Below are 17,255 nucleotides of genomic sequence, written 5' to 3'. Positions count from 1 at the left end.
ACTCACTAAGTTATAGTAGGCGGTGTCTGCCCTTGTCCTGTGGGCGTCTCCTTCTCCTAGGCTGCAGCGCTGGCCAATCGCAGCGCACAGCTCACAGCCTGGGAGGTTTTTTTCTCCCAGGCTGTGAGCTGTGCGCTGCGATTGGCCAGCGCTGCAGCCTAGGAGAAGGAGACGCCCACAGGACAAGGGCAGACACCGCCTACTATAACTTAGTGAGTAAAGATACCGGAGGGCATAACGGGAGAACGGAGCGGCGCCCAGGGATAATAGTAAGTGCAGTGAGATCCCCGGGCGCCGATCTACATGTCAGCATACTTCGATCACAATGTTTTTCAAGGTGAAAGGTCCTCTTTAAAAAAGTCATTGCAGTTGAAACAGACAGTAGCTACCATTTTGGCAAAGGCTACAGTCAGCAAAAAGTTTAAAGCAAAATATTTTTTTATAAAATCAAACTATGAAGTAAACCATACCCGTGCCAGTGTATTATTACTTACAGTGTTAGTGGCCCTTACTAAGCAATAGGCAAATAGGCTGAAGAACATAAGCAACACAATGCAATATGCATAGGTCTTGTCTATTTCCCTACACATGAGTCAACTGAGAAAGCCAAATGGGATCTGACACCATGAAATTTTGTGGTTATAGCCAAGCAAGCTTCCTGGCCTGTCCTGTGAAATGAAAGCCCCTTTAAATCTTTGTCTTTATAGCATGTAACCACTAACAGTTTTAGAGAGTGGCAAACTGGTAACAGCCCAAGTTCCTTATTTTCTACAAAGACCATAAAACCCCGGGAGCAAGGCAGGAGAAGGGTTTGATGGTTGTTTGGGAATTTAATTGCATTATTATGTAGAAACTATATGGCAGCATTTGGTGGGCTCTGTAAGGGAGAATTATTTGGATGCTGCATATTGCTCAGCACTATATAGTGATATTAATTGTCACTGTAGTGTTTTATCCCGAGTGGTCAACCTAATAAAAGTACTACATCTGGAACAAAGTTTGTTTCCTGCCCTAATCCTTTATCTAAATACCCCTGCCAAGCCAGAGCGCCATGTTACCTTCCCCCGATAGGGCAGCCACATGACTCTTAGCCTAGTATTAGCTGCCAGGGAAATAGTTTTGATCCTAGTACCATATTTAAATCAATATTATGACAGTGTTTAAAACTACCAATAGCTTGGAATCTACATGTTGCTTGTGAGCCACTGGTTGGGGAACATTAATTTAGTGTATCAAACTAATAATAATTGGAATATATGCTTGAATTTGATTCTGTATCAAATTGCATTAGTATTGCTCCTATTTGATGATATATATAGCCAGCATGTTTGTTATTCTCACATATGTATAGAATCTTGATTGGCAAAAAAAAAAAAAAAAAAAAAAAAAAAAAAAAAAACACACCTTATAAGAAGTTGAAATGTTGCAATTATTTCAGCACTATTTTTACACAGCATAACTTTCATATTTTAGGGGACTGCTGATACAGCAAATGTGTATACGTTTATGCTGTTTTATGCCTATTTTATGATTGTAATGTATATTTAAGTATTCTCCTTGAAGTAGTTGTATTACCTCTTGTAAGTAGAAGGCATTTTGTCCATTATAGGTTTTCTTTTACCTTTACTGCTTTTGGATAATACTTTATAAATATATTTTTAACAATATCTATTGTGTTCCCAGTGGGAGTTGAACTATACTTCTTGCCATTGTAAATGAATGCCTTTTCTACATTGAATACGGCCTGATTGAACTTCTCTTGGTGGAAGGGTACTTCTGTATTAAGGCTTTCGACCAGGCACCACACAAATAAACTCCAGCGTTCTGAATAATAATCCTGTACTAGCCCCCCAAATTGCTTGTTAGCATAGTCCAAAATGTTGCCAGTAGGACCCCATAGAGTGATTTGGTTTCGAGCATTCATGTCATAAAGGGCAGCCTCCTGTGCAGTTACTGCCATTTTACTGGCATCTTTTAGCCATCTACCAAGCAAGAACTGGGATTGACTGGAAAGGAGATTATCAAGTTCAGGAAGAAGATCATAAATCAATACACCACCTGCAGTCATAAGGTTTGTTAGATCTTCACTCTCATAAGACATCTTAAGGTCTATATAATAGTGAGTTACCAACTGCTGCACAGCTTCTCTAGTAACATCCACTAGATCATACAGAAATGTGCTACTGTTTGACAGGGAAGAAGATGCATAATACATAAATTTCCAAGCTTCAAAGAGTTGGCTTTCATTATAGCAGACTGCTATGTTCATCTTGAGAGACGGTCGTCTTACTAAAGGGCTGTGATTATGGTCCTTCCAATCTTGGGTACAGTTGTAGACACTTCTAAGAAGAAGCTGCCATGCAGTCAGAGCATTGGGGTTCTTCTGTCCATAACGTCTGGTGGAATAATTTAAAATCCACTCGGTAAGGTTAAGGGGCTTGGATCTCCAACCAATCTCGTTCATCAGTTCATATATCATGTCATTTTGTTCAATACCTTCTGGGGTAAGTCCTGTTCCAACCATGGTGGAGTTTTTGAATGACATAGCCTCGAAAGGTCCATTGTTGACAGCTTCAACTGTTCCATATAAACCATGGTTGCCACCAAAGTTATGCAGCATGCACCAAATAAAAGGTTGCCCAAAGAAAGACTCTGTTAACTGGTAAACTGATGAGGTCTCTGCAAACAAGTCCAGGACAATTATTTTACCAATGGGTGCTCCATGAAGTAGTGCACGAATCTGTGCTGGTTTCCAGAAGGATGGATTATTAACAAACAACCAGCCCTGCATTAACCAGATGGCTCCGGGATCCACTTAAGACAGATAAGAACAAAGTATTAGTCAATGTGATAATAGCTTTAAAGGGGTTTTCTGGGTGTTTAATAGTGATGACCCATCCTCAGAATAGGTAATCAAAATATCAGAACGGCAAGGGTCCAACATTCGTCACCCTGCTGATCAGCTGTTTGAGGAGGTTGCATCGCTCACCGGACTCCTTGCAGCTTACCAAGCACAGTGCCATCCACTGCTCATTATTGCAGCTCAGCCCCTTTCACTTGAATGGGACTGAGGGGCACCAAGGCCATGTGACTGATGAACGTGGTATCACAGGTCTAGGAAGAAGGTGCAGCACTCACTGGAGCCCCACAGTCTCTTCAAATAGCTTATCGGTGGGGTGCCAAGAGTCTGACCCCCTCCGTTCGGATAGATGACCTATCCTGAGCATAGGCCATCAATATCAAAATCTTGAACAATCCCTTTAAAGTAAAACTGTCATTTTAACTTAAAAATAAAGTGTAGGGACAGGCATGTTAATAAAGTTGTAAAATACTATATTAGAGAAAAAAGTAATTTTATAAAAAAAACAAAAAAAAAACAACTGCCTTTAAAGTGTTCTCTTAGTGACACTGTAATAGAGTTTCTAAGGAGAATCAATCTTCAGCATTCTATTGAACTCTTGAGTATGGCTTTCTGTAAAGTTGAGAGACAGGTTTCTCAATGCTAAGCAGAATCTTTCTGGGAAAATAGAGAGGAGCTGGGCTGCAGTGATCAGCCCTGACAGTAAAGGGTCCTTTACACAGTCCGAGAATCAGCCAGATAATCGCTAACAAGCATTCATAGGAACACTCGTTAGTGATTATCAGAAGTTGTAAAGATACTGTCGATTACCTGATCGGGTAATTGCATCTTTCATGCGGTCAACTAAATCATTGATTGTCGGCAGGAGATCATGGTATCTAAACAGCCTCTGCTGCTAGCAAATAATGATTCTTTATGGGGACGAGCGATGTCATACTGTGGCGGAGATTGCTGCATATAAGTGCATAAGTGCAGCGGTCTCCTTCACGGATGAGCAGGCGCTTGTTGGGAAGGAATACTTCCTTCCCGACAATGTCCTGCTAAATTGTACCAAGAGTATTATATTCCTGGGTTTAACACTGACTGTTCTCTGCAGTACTGTTCTCTATCTTACTAGCACCATCTCTGGTTAGATAGTAAGTGATGAAAAGATAGAGAACAATGCTGCAGCAAACAGTAAGTGCTAACCACAAGCATATATTACACTTACTGTCAAGCCCCTCTCCTCTCTATCGTCCTAGTGAGTTTCTGGCTAGCACTGGGAAGATAGGGAGAAGAGTGGAGCTGCAACATTCCGTACTGGCTGCCGAAGATATAGGTAGTGACTGTTAGTCAACTGCTTATTAAAATAGGTTAATTACACATAGGAATACAATGGCTAGGGCAGAGTCAGTCTGGCTTTGCATCCTAGAGTAAGCAGTAGTCAGCTTTTATTAAAATGCTAAAAGACAGAGCATTGCTAAGGAGAATCTGTCGCTAAGAAAAAAGTATATTACAACATTTATTAACGTGTGTCCCGACATTTCTTTTTTTCTTTTAAAGTTAAAAACTACAGCTATACTTTGTGTCATATTATATGTAGTGTGTATGGTAGCTGCATATTTGTGGGGTTGTACCAAGTTTACAAGTTATCCCCCATCGACAACCCCTGTTGCCATGTTTAGAAAGTAAGGCTGAATTCACACGTCCGTGGAACGCGCACAGAGTCATTGGTTGCTGAGATGGCGTGCGCTTTGTGCCGCTGCTGCTGTACTGTAATACACTCGTATAGATCATACAAGTCTATTGCTGTACGGCAGCGGTGGCACGAAGCGCACGGTGTCATAGCAACCAAGGACGCCGTGTGCTCCTGCACTCAGCAGGATGCCAGTCCGGTATCTCACGGACCGTGTTCCACGGACGTGTGAATTCAGCCTAGTAGTGGAACTGAATCCATCATGTGAAACCCTAAACAGGGGTGTACCTATACGATCTGAAGATTTAGCAGTCACACCCAAAACCAGGTGCCCGTAAGAATGCAAAGATCCCCCCAATTATTTTTTGAATCCCCATATTATGCACTAGACAAACCACAATGAATACATAAATCGCTGCAAAAGGTGCACCACAATCAGATATGCAACTGACAATACTGGCTAATCCCTCAGGCAGATGTTAAGAACTGAGACGTTAGCCAATGTATTCCAGTCAGGAACACATCGGAGCCCTTTTGCACCACTGCCAAGGTATCTCAGTGTGGCATGGGTCCTACCACTAGACTACCTATGGTGTGTGAACATGGTCTGAAAGGTGCTAGGATCAAACTTACAGCCAAGCTCCCACATACCAACTAGTCCAGCAATATGATGCAATCGATATAATAGAGTTACTTGAAACAAAAATCAATAGTCCACCAAAATAAGCAAACCCTTAAAATTATTAACTTTATTTGATCTGTTTTAAAAAAAACAGGAATAAAGTCCCGGTTATCAATAATTCTAATGGCCAATAATGTGATACAACTAAAGACCAGACATACATAAATATCAGGGGGATCTACCAGGAACAGGCAGGGGGAGGGGACCTGACTGGCCCTTCACTTATCCTGTCTAGACCCTCAACCCAGGCACGACCCTATGTGGTAAGGACTCCCTGTCCTCGTGCCTAGGCTGAGTATACCCTGGTTGTCCCCATTATAAACATATAACCAATCCCATAACCAATGATAACCTTAATGTTTACTAGTGTCCCCACCAGATGTTAATCTGTAATGGGGCTATCTAGTACATATAAGTGACACCTTGACGTGTTTCTCCCTCTAATACGGGTTCCTCAGGAGGTAATTCTTATGGGTCACTATTGTATAAATGTCAATTCAGATAGGAAATTGCTCTTAAAATGAAATTAGATGCAGCAGTGGCAACCATGCGTGTTAAGCACGTCTTCCTGAAGATACGCCAAAAATGCATTGGGGCCAGACAGGTTATCACAGTGTTTTTCATCCGATAATGCATGGAAGTGTATTTTTGGCGTATCTTCAGGAAGACGTGCTTAACACGCATGGTTGCCACTGCTGCATCTAATTTCATTTTAATATCAATTTCCTATCTGAATTGACATTTATACAATAGTGACAAATAAGAATTACCTCCTGAGGAACCCGTATTAGAGGGAGAAACGCGTCAAGGTGTCACTTATATGTACTAGATAGTCCCCATTACAGATTACCATCTGGTGGGGACACTAGTAAACATTAAGGTTATCATTGGGTATGGGATTTGTTATAGGTTTATAATAGGGACAACCAGGGTCTACTCAGCCTAGGTACGAGGACAGGGAGTCCCTACCTCATAGGGTCGTCCCTGGGCTGAGGGTCTAGACAGGGTAAGTGAAGAGCCAGTCAGGTCCCCTCCCCCTGCCTGTTCCTGGTAGATCCCCTGATGTTTATGCATGTCTGGTCTTTAGTTGTATCACATTATTGGCCATTAGATTTATTGATAACCGGGACTTTATTCCCGTTTTTTAAAACAGATCAAATAAAGTTAATGATTTTAAGGGTTTGCTTATTTTGCTGGACTATTCAAGCTCCCACATACAGCCATAGTGAGATCACATATGCAGTGGGAGAAGGCATTCCATACATATAAAGAAAAATCACAAAAATAGTGTGGAATGTGCCATTGCACAATGCTGGTAACATTCTAGGGCACCTGGTAGCCTGTGTCACATGGCCCTGCAGGGCGCTTGCTCAAGACTTTGCATCCCAACGGGCACCTGGTTTTGGATGTGACTGCTAAATCTTCAGATCCTAGAGGTACAACTCTGTTTAGGGTTTCACATGATTGATTCAGTACCATTATTACTTCATAAACATAGCGACGGTAATAAATTAAAAGAAAAAAAAAAGGGGCCTGTTATTTTCTTCCATAAACAGCGTCACATTGGTCTCTGGGCTGCAAATAGTAATGCAACTCTGCCCCACTGACTTGAATGTGACGGAGTAGTAAATTTATGACTAAATTGTTCCTAGTAGATGGACTATTAGATTTCCAGCTGGTGACAGAATTAAAAGGAGTCTTTCACCACTTTTCATTTTAAACTGTTCCTAGTGTCCTGTACGTCAGATGCACCTTATCCCAGACATATCTTTGAGTATATTTCTCGAGCTTTATTGCCCCCCAAAAAGATCTTTATATTGATATGCAAATTAGCACAAATGACCCAAGTGGCAGTACCAACAACAATGGTGCCTAGCCACAACTATTTGAATTGAGCCCTGCTCCTTCTGTCTTCTCTTTCTGACACCTCCCTCTAAATTCAAGCACCGTCTTTATGATGTTGGGAGCAGAGAGAAGGAGAAGGGAGGAGTGTGGCTCAATTCAAAAAGAGGCAGGGCTCCTTTGCAGATGGGTACTGCCTCTTGGGCTCATGCAAATTTGCATATCACTATAAACATCTTTTTCGGGGGCAATAAAGATCGAGAAAAGCACACAGGTATGTCTGGGTTACAATGTATGTGACCTACAGGGTGTCATGAACAATTTAAAACAAGAAAAAGGTGGTGGCAGACTCCTTTTAATGTCTTTACTTCTTGAGCACTACAGAAGGTAATCATAACTAATGAAAGTTTATACTTGTACCATTAACCATGGACTTAAAGATGACACTACTGATTGCAGATAGATAGGCTGGATCAGAAGAACTTGGGGTCATTTCGTTGAATGTGTCTGCATTGTAAATATGGTCAGTTCCAAATTTGCGAATCATTTCAGTCATAAAGAGTCCTCCAATCTTCTGGAAAAGGGGATCCTCTGGGTCCAGTAGATAACTGCATGAATATGTACAATTGAAGTTGCTCCATCCACCAAGTCTAGTCACATTCATATTAGGAAATACCCTGTGAAGAAAAGCAATTAAGGACATAACATGATCACATAGCCATGAGATCTCTGGACAAGTTCAACAGGCAGACCTCCTCAGTGTGTAGAAGGTGCTGAAACAGCCAGGAATAAAAGTAAATTTTTACTCAATAAAGGTGGCAAAGAATGTATGTATAAGAATGGGGTATTGAAAAGAGATGCAGGAAACCATGGGGTACCTCTGTGCACCTCTTGGTTGAGAGCCTTTTTATGGGGCAAGTCAAATTTAAAGGCTCTAATAGGATGCCCTTATAGAGTCAGAGGAAAGCAGTGGTGACACTTTGGATGGTTGGGTTGAGTGATCCCGTCTGGTAAATAATGCATATACAAGAAGCAAGTCAGAGGTGTTTATAGGGAGATAAGGTTCCTACAGCAGTACCATGTGTCTTTGCAGTCATAAGGCCTAACAGCTTATCTAAGATCAGATAAACCATAAACAAGAGGACTGACCAAGAGACAATATGGTGCGGGTTGGTTGCTTCGGCCTGTGATTAAAGTGGATTTACATGGGCAGAGAAGCAGCAGATTGTCGAGAGGGAAGCATTCCTTCCCGACAGTCGGCTGCTCATTAAGTTGAGGTGAAGCGCTGCATTTAAATTCAGGTATCACCTCCACAGTATGAGGACAAGGGATCGCTATTGCTCACCATCATACATCTGCATTGCTTCTGGGCAGCAGATCGCTGTTTGACAACACGATCTGCAGCCCAGAAACAATAATGTGCCTGCAATTACGATTATTTCACCTGAAGAATGAGTGGGTGATCGGCTGCCCATTTAGACGGGCAGTTTGTTCAGAATGTGCATTCGTAGAAATGTTCTTTCCCGATTATCTGTCTGTCTGAATCCACCCTTAATTAGATTATACAAACCAATGGTCTTCCAGCCCTGAAGGGTATTGACCTAGCAAAATCTTTTTACTCTTAAAACTGTACAGAGCAACATTTGACAAAGATATACAGGCTATTAGTAATTTGATTGCTTTTAATATTCTCGATCAGGTCATGTGGTCCTTTCATTTCTGAGCATTGTATTATGCACACAACATAACAGTAAGTAATTAATTTACCTTAGCAGACCTTGTGGTATATGTCCAGCAAATGCAGGCAGCACTGTGATCATTCCAAGAGACCTCATCCTCTCTACAATCTTGTTCTGAGATTAAACATAAAATGAATACATGTATAGTCAGGTTTGGCTATACTTCAAGTAACTTAACCATCCAGTCCCCTGACAAAATAGTCGTTATGGGCTCTCCACTGGGCGAGTTACAGGAATGCCAAGTGGCTCTTCTACTGGATACTGCTTCAGAATGGAATGGTTGGGCATAGGTCGGTGAGGTCACCAGCTGTGTTCATTTTCTTAGACTTTACAGATGTCTAAATGGTCTTTGACTACTGCTTTCCCCATATTGCTACTGGAGAGAAATGCTGCCTGAAAGTCATAGCAACATCAATAGGTATCAGAGCTGAATATTGCTATCTACAACATATCTAAAGTGACTGTCCCATCTAGCGAATGAATCTTCAGATGTTTTGCTCTGCCATCAGAGGCTCCTTGGAAATATTTATCATTGGAGGTTGCAGCAAAAAGTTGTAGTGACCATCATGATTAAGGCACACTGCACCCCCAGTAGTTAAAATGACCTAATCCAACGGTTTTTACCAAGTTCTCTACAATACTAATCCTTCCAGTCTAACAAAAAAAAAAAAAAAAAATGCAACCTTTGAATGAGGAGGACTATTGTGCAGGGAAGGATTAAAGGGAGGGCACTTCTTCACTAAATAAGAAGAAAGGTCTCTACAACGTACCCCTGCCCTGCCCATCCAGAGTGAGGAAATTCTCCTGTTTCTCTCCTGTTACGACTCCTGTTTAATTTATTACTGATTATTTTCAGCACAGTAAGGCTGGGTTCAGACCTGAGCGTCTTTGATATGCGCGTTTAACGCGCGTTTTTGACGCGCGTTTTTGACGAGCGTTTTTTGCAATAGTAAACGCGCGTTTGACGCGCGTTTGTGTGATTGACTGCAATGTCCTATGGCCACAAACGCGCGTCAAAACGCCCCAAAGAAGCTCAAGTACTTGTTTGAGCGTAGGGCGTTTTACAGCGCGTTTTTCAGCGCTGTAAAACGCTCAAGTGAGAACCAGGGCCATAGGGAAGCATTGGTTTTCATGTGTTGAGCGTTTTACAGCGCGTTTGAACGCGCTGTAAAACGCTCAAGTGTGAACCCAGCCTAAGGGTCCATTCACACATCCGCAATTCCATTCTGCATTTTGCATGCGCATTGAATGTCTGACCGCTCCGAGCTCAGACATCTCTAATGCGCCGAATACAGCCGCGCACGGCGCATGCGCGAGAATTCGGCCGCTGCGTCACACGGAGGAGGACATGGGCGGGCTGGAGGGACGTGCTGGGCGGCCGCTGTGTATGAAGGTAGACGGAGCCTCTAGGTGCTAATGACGCCCACATAGCACCTAGAGGCTCATTAGCATATTTATAAAAGTTAGTTTTTTAGCAAAACCGCTGCCCCACAAGTGATTATAGTAGGATGGTTGGCCAGAGCAGACACTAGCAGGTCGCTAGTGTCTGCCAGCTAATTATGTCATATGAAGTGATAGAAACCCTTTAACAATCTATTTTACAATCTCAATGGCCACAACAATATTTGGCATGCCACCATGTGTGGCCTCACCCTGCAAGCATTTCAAATTACAATGATCAACCCAAGGTTTTAGGGAACAACTGCTTCCATGTTTGTGAGGGCATCTATTAATCAGCATGATTTACTATTACTCAGGGACCTCCACCAACCTTAATGTAGCCCTTGTGTGCAGTGGATGCTGCAGCTGATGCCAAGTAGGGACTCACAAGAGCAGGCTTCAGCACTTTCCTGAAGTTTATCTGAACTACAGTTACTAGCTCATGCAGAAAGCAGAGAGTAGAGAGCCTTGGCCAAGTGAGAATGTGTGTCCACTGTAGAGTGCAGAGAGTCTTAGGCCTTATTCACACGTCCGTTGTTTCTTTCCTGATCTGTTCCGTTTTTTGCTGAACAGATCTGGACCCATTCATTTTCAATGGGTGCTGAAAAAAAAACGGACAGCTCAATGTCTGATTTTTTTTCAGGACCCATTGAAAATGAATGGGTCCAGATCTGTTCAGCAAAAAACGGAACAGATCAGGAAAGAAACAACGGACGTGTGAATGGACCCTTACACTAAGGGACACAAGCAGGAGACACAAACAGTCCTGAAAGCCCACCAGCTCACTGCCCTGGAGCGGCATCATCTTTATAGAACAACCAAAGCCCCAAGATTTTCCCAAAGTACCTTGGTGGGAACTTCATACCTGGTGGCCACTTCTTTCCACTATAGATTTAATTATACAAGACTATACTTGAGTTGTGCTATGTGATTTGTGCCAGTATTCCTAGATTTGCATCCCCCCCCACTTTTTAACCTCCTAACCCAACATGGTGTTTTATGCTCATTTCTTGGGAGTTCATACTGAGCATGGGCTTTACAAATTGACTCCTAGCAGAATACAAAGACCCACATTTCTACAGAACTCTGAATAAGATTCTGGAACAGCCACTGCACCATAGTGAGCTAAGAGCTACAAGACACCAAGCTTACCGAGATTGACACAAAGCGGTGTAACATATAAACCGGTTTACATTTAATTGCACCAAATAAAATAGGAATATATCAAGTGCTCTGCATTATACCCCTGCACAAGCTCTTTAAATAATGAATCATTATTAGGCAATTGTAGAAAAACGCTGTAAGGGTGCTTTCACACGACAGATTTTGTTGCAGAAATATTATGCAACGGAAAATCCGTTTCATTTATCTGAATGGCGTTGTTTTGGCAGCAAGCACATGAATTTCAGATAAATGGAATTGATTTTTAAGTCACAGAAATTTTCTGCAAGAAAAATCTTGTGTGTAAAGGCACTGTAAAACTTGTGATTTTTCCTATATCTCAGCATATCATAGCACATGAATTATATGTTTACGTTACCTGCAGGGAAAGCTGTTTCTGCATCCAGTTGGAGGACAAAGGCCCACCCCAAGTATGAATATTTCCCATCCGACCCCAGGCTAGAAAAGCAGGACCAGTGAAAAAGTCATCTATCTCTGACTGAATTAATCCCAAAGTCAAGAATACCTAAAATTTGGAAAACAATTGCAAAATGCATCAGTATATAGCCACCTAAAATAGGAACAAATAAGGAATCATAAAAGGATGAATAACATGATTAATACTTCTCAAACTTAATTAAAAGGGTTTTCTGAACATTAACATAAAATTTACTAAGGCCCGGAATGTGTTTACAAAAATAAAAAACACAACACAACAACAATTACTTCTTCCAAAAACTCCATTCCAGCTCCAACAGTTCCATTAACAGCGCTTCTGGTCCCCTGTGGAACCTAAGTGTGACGTCCCGTTTGTCGCCATGTGTACCACTGCAGCAATTGACTGACCTAATCAGTCATGTACCGCTTGGCAACATGTTACTGCTGAGGCTAGTAAATGGTTGCAACAATGTACAACACATTCTGGCTCTTAATTTTGAGTCAGGCCTCTTTCACACTACCGTTTTTTTTTTTTTTTCCGTTTTGCGGTCCGTATACGGAACCATTCATTTCAATGGTTCCGCAAAAAAAACGGAATGTGTTCCGTATGCATTCCGTTTCCGTATTTCCGTTTTTTCCGTTCCGTTGAAAGATAGAACATGTCCTATATTTGGCCGCAAATCACGTTCCGTGGCTCCATTAAAGTCAATGGGTCTGCAAAAAAAACGGAACACATACGGAAATGCATCCGTATCCGTTCCGTTTTTTGCGGAACCATCAATTGAAAATGTTATGCCCAGCCCAATTTTCTCTATGTAATTACTGTATATTCTATACGGAAAAACGAAACGGAAAAACGGAACCACAACGGAAAAAAACAAAAAACTGAAAAACGGATTCGTGAAAAATAGAACGCAAAACACTGAAATCAACATACTGTAGTGTGAAACAGGCCTTAGGTGTAGGATAAACCTTTAAATATAGATCTATGCTATGAGAACAGTTTGGTTCATACCATGTGTGTCCAAAAACCTGGGGCCCATCTGCTCTGCTACAGTGTCCTATGGTTTTCCATGAAATTGAGAACAGTCTCATAGCAGCACTAAAGTGGTAAAGCAGGGGTGCACAACCCACGGCCCCCAAGGCCAAAGTTTGCAGCCCCTGTCCTCCTGGACAGAAACACAGATGATCGTGTGATCAGCCGTGTTTCTGCCATCAGCGCCGCACAACAGAGCATTACAGCTCCTGCTCCCCCCACCGTAGCAGGAGTAGGTCTGTTCCCAGCTGTCAGTGACTGATACACTGCTTCTGCCTTCTCAGATAGGTGAGCGGCGCACTATGCAGGGTGGAACTGGCTTGGGGGCAGATGGGCGCAGAGCTGCAGGGTCAGGAGACCCTGCTCAGTGCACACAGAAGGCTGGTTTCCCCTGTAATTGGGGCTCCTTCGGATTCCCCAGTTACAGTGGAAATAGTGCAAACAAATCTCCTATTGTCTCCCAAAGGTCTCTCAGTGACCTCGAGGACAAATTATGTGAAAATAAAATTTAAAAAAAAGTAAAACAAAAAAATACACAAATGAAATTAAAAAAAAAATAAATATGATGTGTCAATATAAAAAAATTTTTTTTTAATAAAAATACAAATAAAGTAAAAAAAATAAAAGGAGAAATTGCAAAATATAAAAACAGAAAGTGTTCAATGTCACCAACAGGCTTTTTATGATCCCTTGGGGGACATTTAATGTGGGAATTTTTTATATATATATATATATATATATATATATATATATATATATATATATATATATATATATATATATATATTTAAAAAATTTAATACATAAAAAAATACGAATAAAAAAAAAAAAAAAAAAAAAGAAAAAAGAAAATAGGAGTGTTCATTGTCCTCCAACAGTCTTTTTATGACCTCTTTGGGGCATATGTGGCAAAAAATATATTTAAAAAATAAACAAATTAGAAAAATAAAAAATAAAAATAAAATACAATACAAATAAAAGGAAAAAAAAAAAAAAAAAAAAAAAAAGGGTCCGTATCCCCCAAAAGTCTTTTTACTACCTCTTGGGGGATATATTTTGTAGCAGAAATATATTAAAAATGAAGTTAAAAAAATTTAAATAAATAAATACACCCACACCAACCAAAACCATCACCATTATCGCCCCACTCATGTAAAACCATACATATAATTATAACAAAATGACTGACACAAAATAGGGAACTAATTATTATAATTTATTTTGGTGTCAGTTTGCATATATTAAAGAATAAGAAGCGATAGTTTGAAAACTTTTAAAGAAATGTATTGTACAGTTTCCCCCCCCAAATAAAAAATAAATTATAAGGCCCTATGTGTCAAGTAAAAAATAGTTTCAAAAATTATTTTGGTAGTCCCAACACTTAAAAACATAAAAAAGTGCCAGACATTTGAACCACCAGGTGCACTAAGTAAAAAAAAAAAAGTGTCTGTTCAAGCCTGGTTAATAACGTGTTAACAAATAAGCGCTTTCTCCACTTGCAAGGGAAAGTGCTTACTGGTTATTACATGGTGCCTGTTACTGGGGAGCATGAGGCGGTAATAACCAGTGAGCGCCATCCTCTGCAGTGAAGGAAATCGCTCATTTATGAATAGGAGGCAGGATGGAAGGAAATGTTGCCACTTTTCCAGGTTTTTCCTGTAAAAAAGATTTTTTAACAAGTTCCTGCAGCATGGCCCCTGAAACAGAAGATACTTACCTGCTCCCCGCCGCTCCTCTGCACTCAGGGGTCCCTGCGCTGTTTACACCTGGCTGTACACGTACATGGTCATATACACTGCTCCAGCCAATGACTAGCTTGAGCAGCGACTTGATGCTTGTGGCCACATCACCGCTGAAGCCAGTCATTGGCTGGAGCAGTATGACTATGCCCATGCACTGCCAGGTGTAAACAGCGTGGGGCCCGGAAGATGACGGCAGCGTGGAGGACCGTAGCGGCAGGGAGCAGGTAAGTTTAACTCTTCGGTTTCAGGGGCCATGCTGCAGGAACGTGTTAGAAATACATTTTTACTGGGAAATCTCTTTAAGCCCCTAATACACTGAGATATTAAGGTCAATTATTGGGAACAAGTGTTCATAAAAGCGCTTATCATGATAAACTGGCCGGTATAATCATGCCACACATCTCTCTGTGTAATCAGGGAGGTGCTACTGATAATCAATATAACTAAATGAAGGAGGAATGACTAGGATAGCGATCATTCCTCCCAAGCAACTTTACATTGGCCTGCGTAATAGGCCGATGGAAATGAGCGCCAATCAACTTTTTTTTATTTTATTTGCGGCCCCCTGAAATAGAGCGATGTGACAATGCGACCCTCAGACCAAAAAAGGTTGTGCACCCCTGTAGTAAAGCATTTGTTCTAAGGTCAATTAGACAATAGATGTGTAACAAATGTTAATGCTTCCGAAAGAATATGTGTCACCGAATTTATTTTTCTGCTAACAGATAGTAACACATCTTTTTTCTAATCCCTTTTTATTGTCTGATTGCAGATTTATTTAATCTAATTGCTGAACATGATTATGGGGGATGCCATCTTGCCTGAGCTGTTCTTAAAAGGGGTTGTTCGGGTTCAGGACTGGGCATCACTAGTACCCGCCTCTAAAACCGCCCATAACAGAGCTATACACTGCCCACTGGGCTTCCTGCTAAGCGGAATTCTCTGTCTAGCATACTGATGTGAAGCCCAGTATGTCACCGGCTCACAACAAAAAGACCTTGCCGAATGAGATGCAGCGGAAGGCAAGGGGAGCACTGGAGATAGGTAAAGCACCGATGCTCCACTCCTGAATGGTAAATGAGTGAAGGGAAGCTTATATCCTGGTTCAACCCTGAACCCGGACTACCCCTTTAACAGCATTTAGAAAGCATTCTGAAAATTGCTTTACGGCAGCTACAGTACAAGAGTCATATACACAATGGGTCGAAGGGGACCTCATTGACTTCTATGGGAGAGTTTTCCAGGCATGCTCTGACCTGTGCAAAAGGGCATTGTACAAGGGAAGAATAGATAAGCTTTGACAATCACCTCGTGAATGGTGGATCCGGTCTTATCTGTAATTTTCAAGGGCTCTTTACACAGGCCAAGAATCCCTAAAATAATCACTAATGTGCATCATAAGACTGCTCATTAACAATTATCTGGCAGTGTAAATGACTGCTGATTACCCGATGAACGAGAAGCCCTCCTTCCTCAAGTAATACGATCATTTGTGTGCACTCCGTTATAGTTTACACAGCACAATCTGCTGCCAGCAAAAAAACGAGTCATTGGGTGATCGGCAGCACCTTTGTACAAGCAAATTGTTGGGAACGAGCATTCGCGGGAATGTTCATCCCCGATAATCTGCCAGTGTAAATCCACCTTAATACTGCCTGTAATGATATCACCTCTGTGTATAGATAACCAGGTAACTGCAGTAAAGTGATCTGCACAGACCAAGAAGTGGTGCCTATTACTAGGCTTAGTGGCCAGTTAAAAATTATTTTATAACAAGAAACGGAGGCTCATATTGCATAACTCCTTTACTGGAATCCACAGCAGCAAAGAAAAAACATAAGAAAACTTACAGACCACCCCCCAAAAGGGGTAACCCCTCCCACAGTCCAGTCCATAAATAGGCCCTTCCACCTGAACTCTCCCTCTTTCTTTGCTGCTGTCCAAGTATAACATTTATGGCTTCCCAAGTCTATCGTTTTTCTATCCTTTATTATTCTTTTTTCTGAGATTATTCTTGGGTTTGTGTTTTTATATTCCTGTTGTTTTATTGTATTGCATATTATATTTTATATATATATATATATTATTTTTCCCTCCTTTTTCCCTTGCCCCGCTTTTCTTATCGGGGGGGGGGGGGGGGGGGGGGGGGTTAATAAAGCTTTTATTGTCGTCCTATTCCCCGCCCGCGGCAGGATTTTTTCCATCCAACCCTCCTTTGTGCCGATCGTTTTTTCTCCCTCCTTTGCTTACCTCGGCGCATCAGGCGCCATTTTTTGTTCTTCTCCCAGCTCCTCCTTCCGTAATCTCGCGATCTGCGAGATTTCGGCCACTTCTCCTGCTCTCACTGCGCCTGACTCCGGGATTCTCGGGAGCCATCTTGGATTTCATTCTTACTGCGCTGACGGCGTTTGGTAAGCCGGAAGGGGGGGGGGGCGCGTTTTTTCTTCTCTTATTCCCGCGAATGCTGGGGGAGGAGTCTCTCCATCGGCGCCATCTTTAGCCCCTGTACGGAAATCGCAGCGGTTCAGGCTAGTAGCGTCTGCTCTCCTTGGAGTGACTAACTCCATATTTCCTACACCATGTCTCTTCCTAAGGAGGTCTCCCCTTCTGTGCCCTCTGACCTACAGGTTCCCGCTGATC

General features: G+C 41.7%; 1 protein-coding gene across 1 annotated transcript in view; it reads right to left on the bottom strand.

Annotated features, from left to right (window-relative positions):
* Window positions 1–359: 359 nt before the first annotated feature.
* Window positions 360–17,255, bottom strand: part of NAGLU (N-acetyl-alpha-glucosaminidase) — a 43,123-nt gene continuing 26,227 nt past the window's right edge. Inside the window, exons 3-6 of the mRNA XM_040436508.1 lie at window positions 11,779–11,925; window positions 8,827–8,912; window positions 7,480–7,736; window positions 360–2,814 (exon numbers count right to left, since the gene is read on the bottom strand). Coding sequence (XP_040292442.1) covers window positions 1,604–2,814; window positions 7,480–7,736; window positions 8,827–8,912; window positions 11,779–11,925 — 1,701 coding nt within the window. The 3' untranslated portion in view covers window positions 360–1,603. The remainder of the gene's footprint in view (window positions 2,815–7,479; window positions 7,737–8,826; window positions 8,913–11,778; window positions 11,926–17,255) is intronic.

The sequence above is a fragment of the Bufo bufo genome, chromosome 6 (assembly GCF_905171765.1).
Source record: "Bufo bufo chromosome 6, aBufBuf1.1, whole genome shotgun sequence".
NCBI lineage: Eukaryota > Metazoa > Chordata > Amphibia > Anura > Bufonidae > Bufo > Bufo bufo.
The sequence above is the reverse complement of the archived record's forward strand: the minus strand, read 5'-3'. Positions and strand labels throughout refer to the sequence as shown.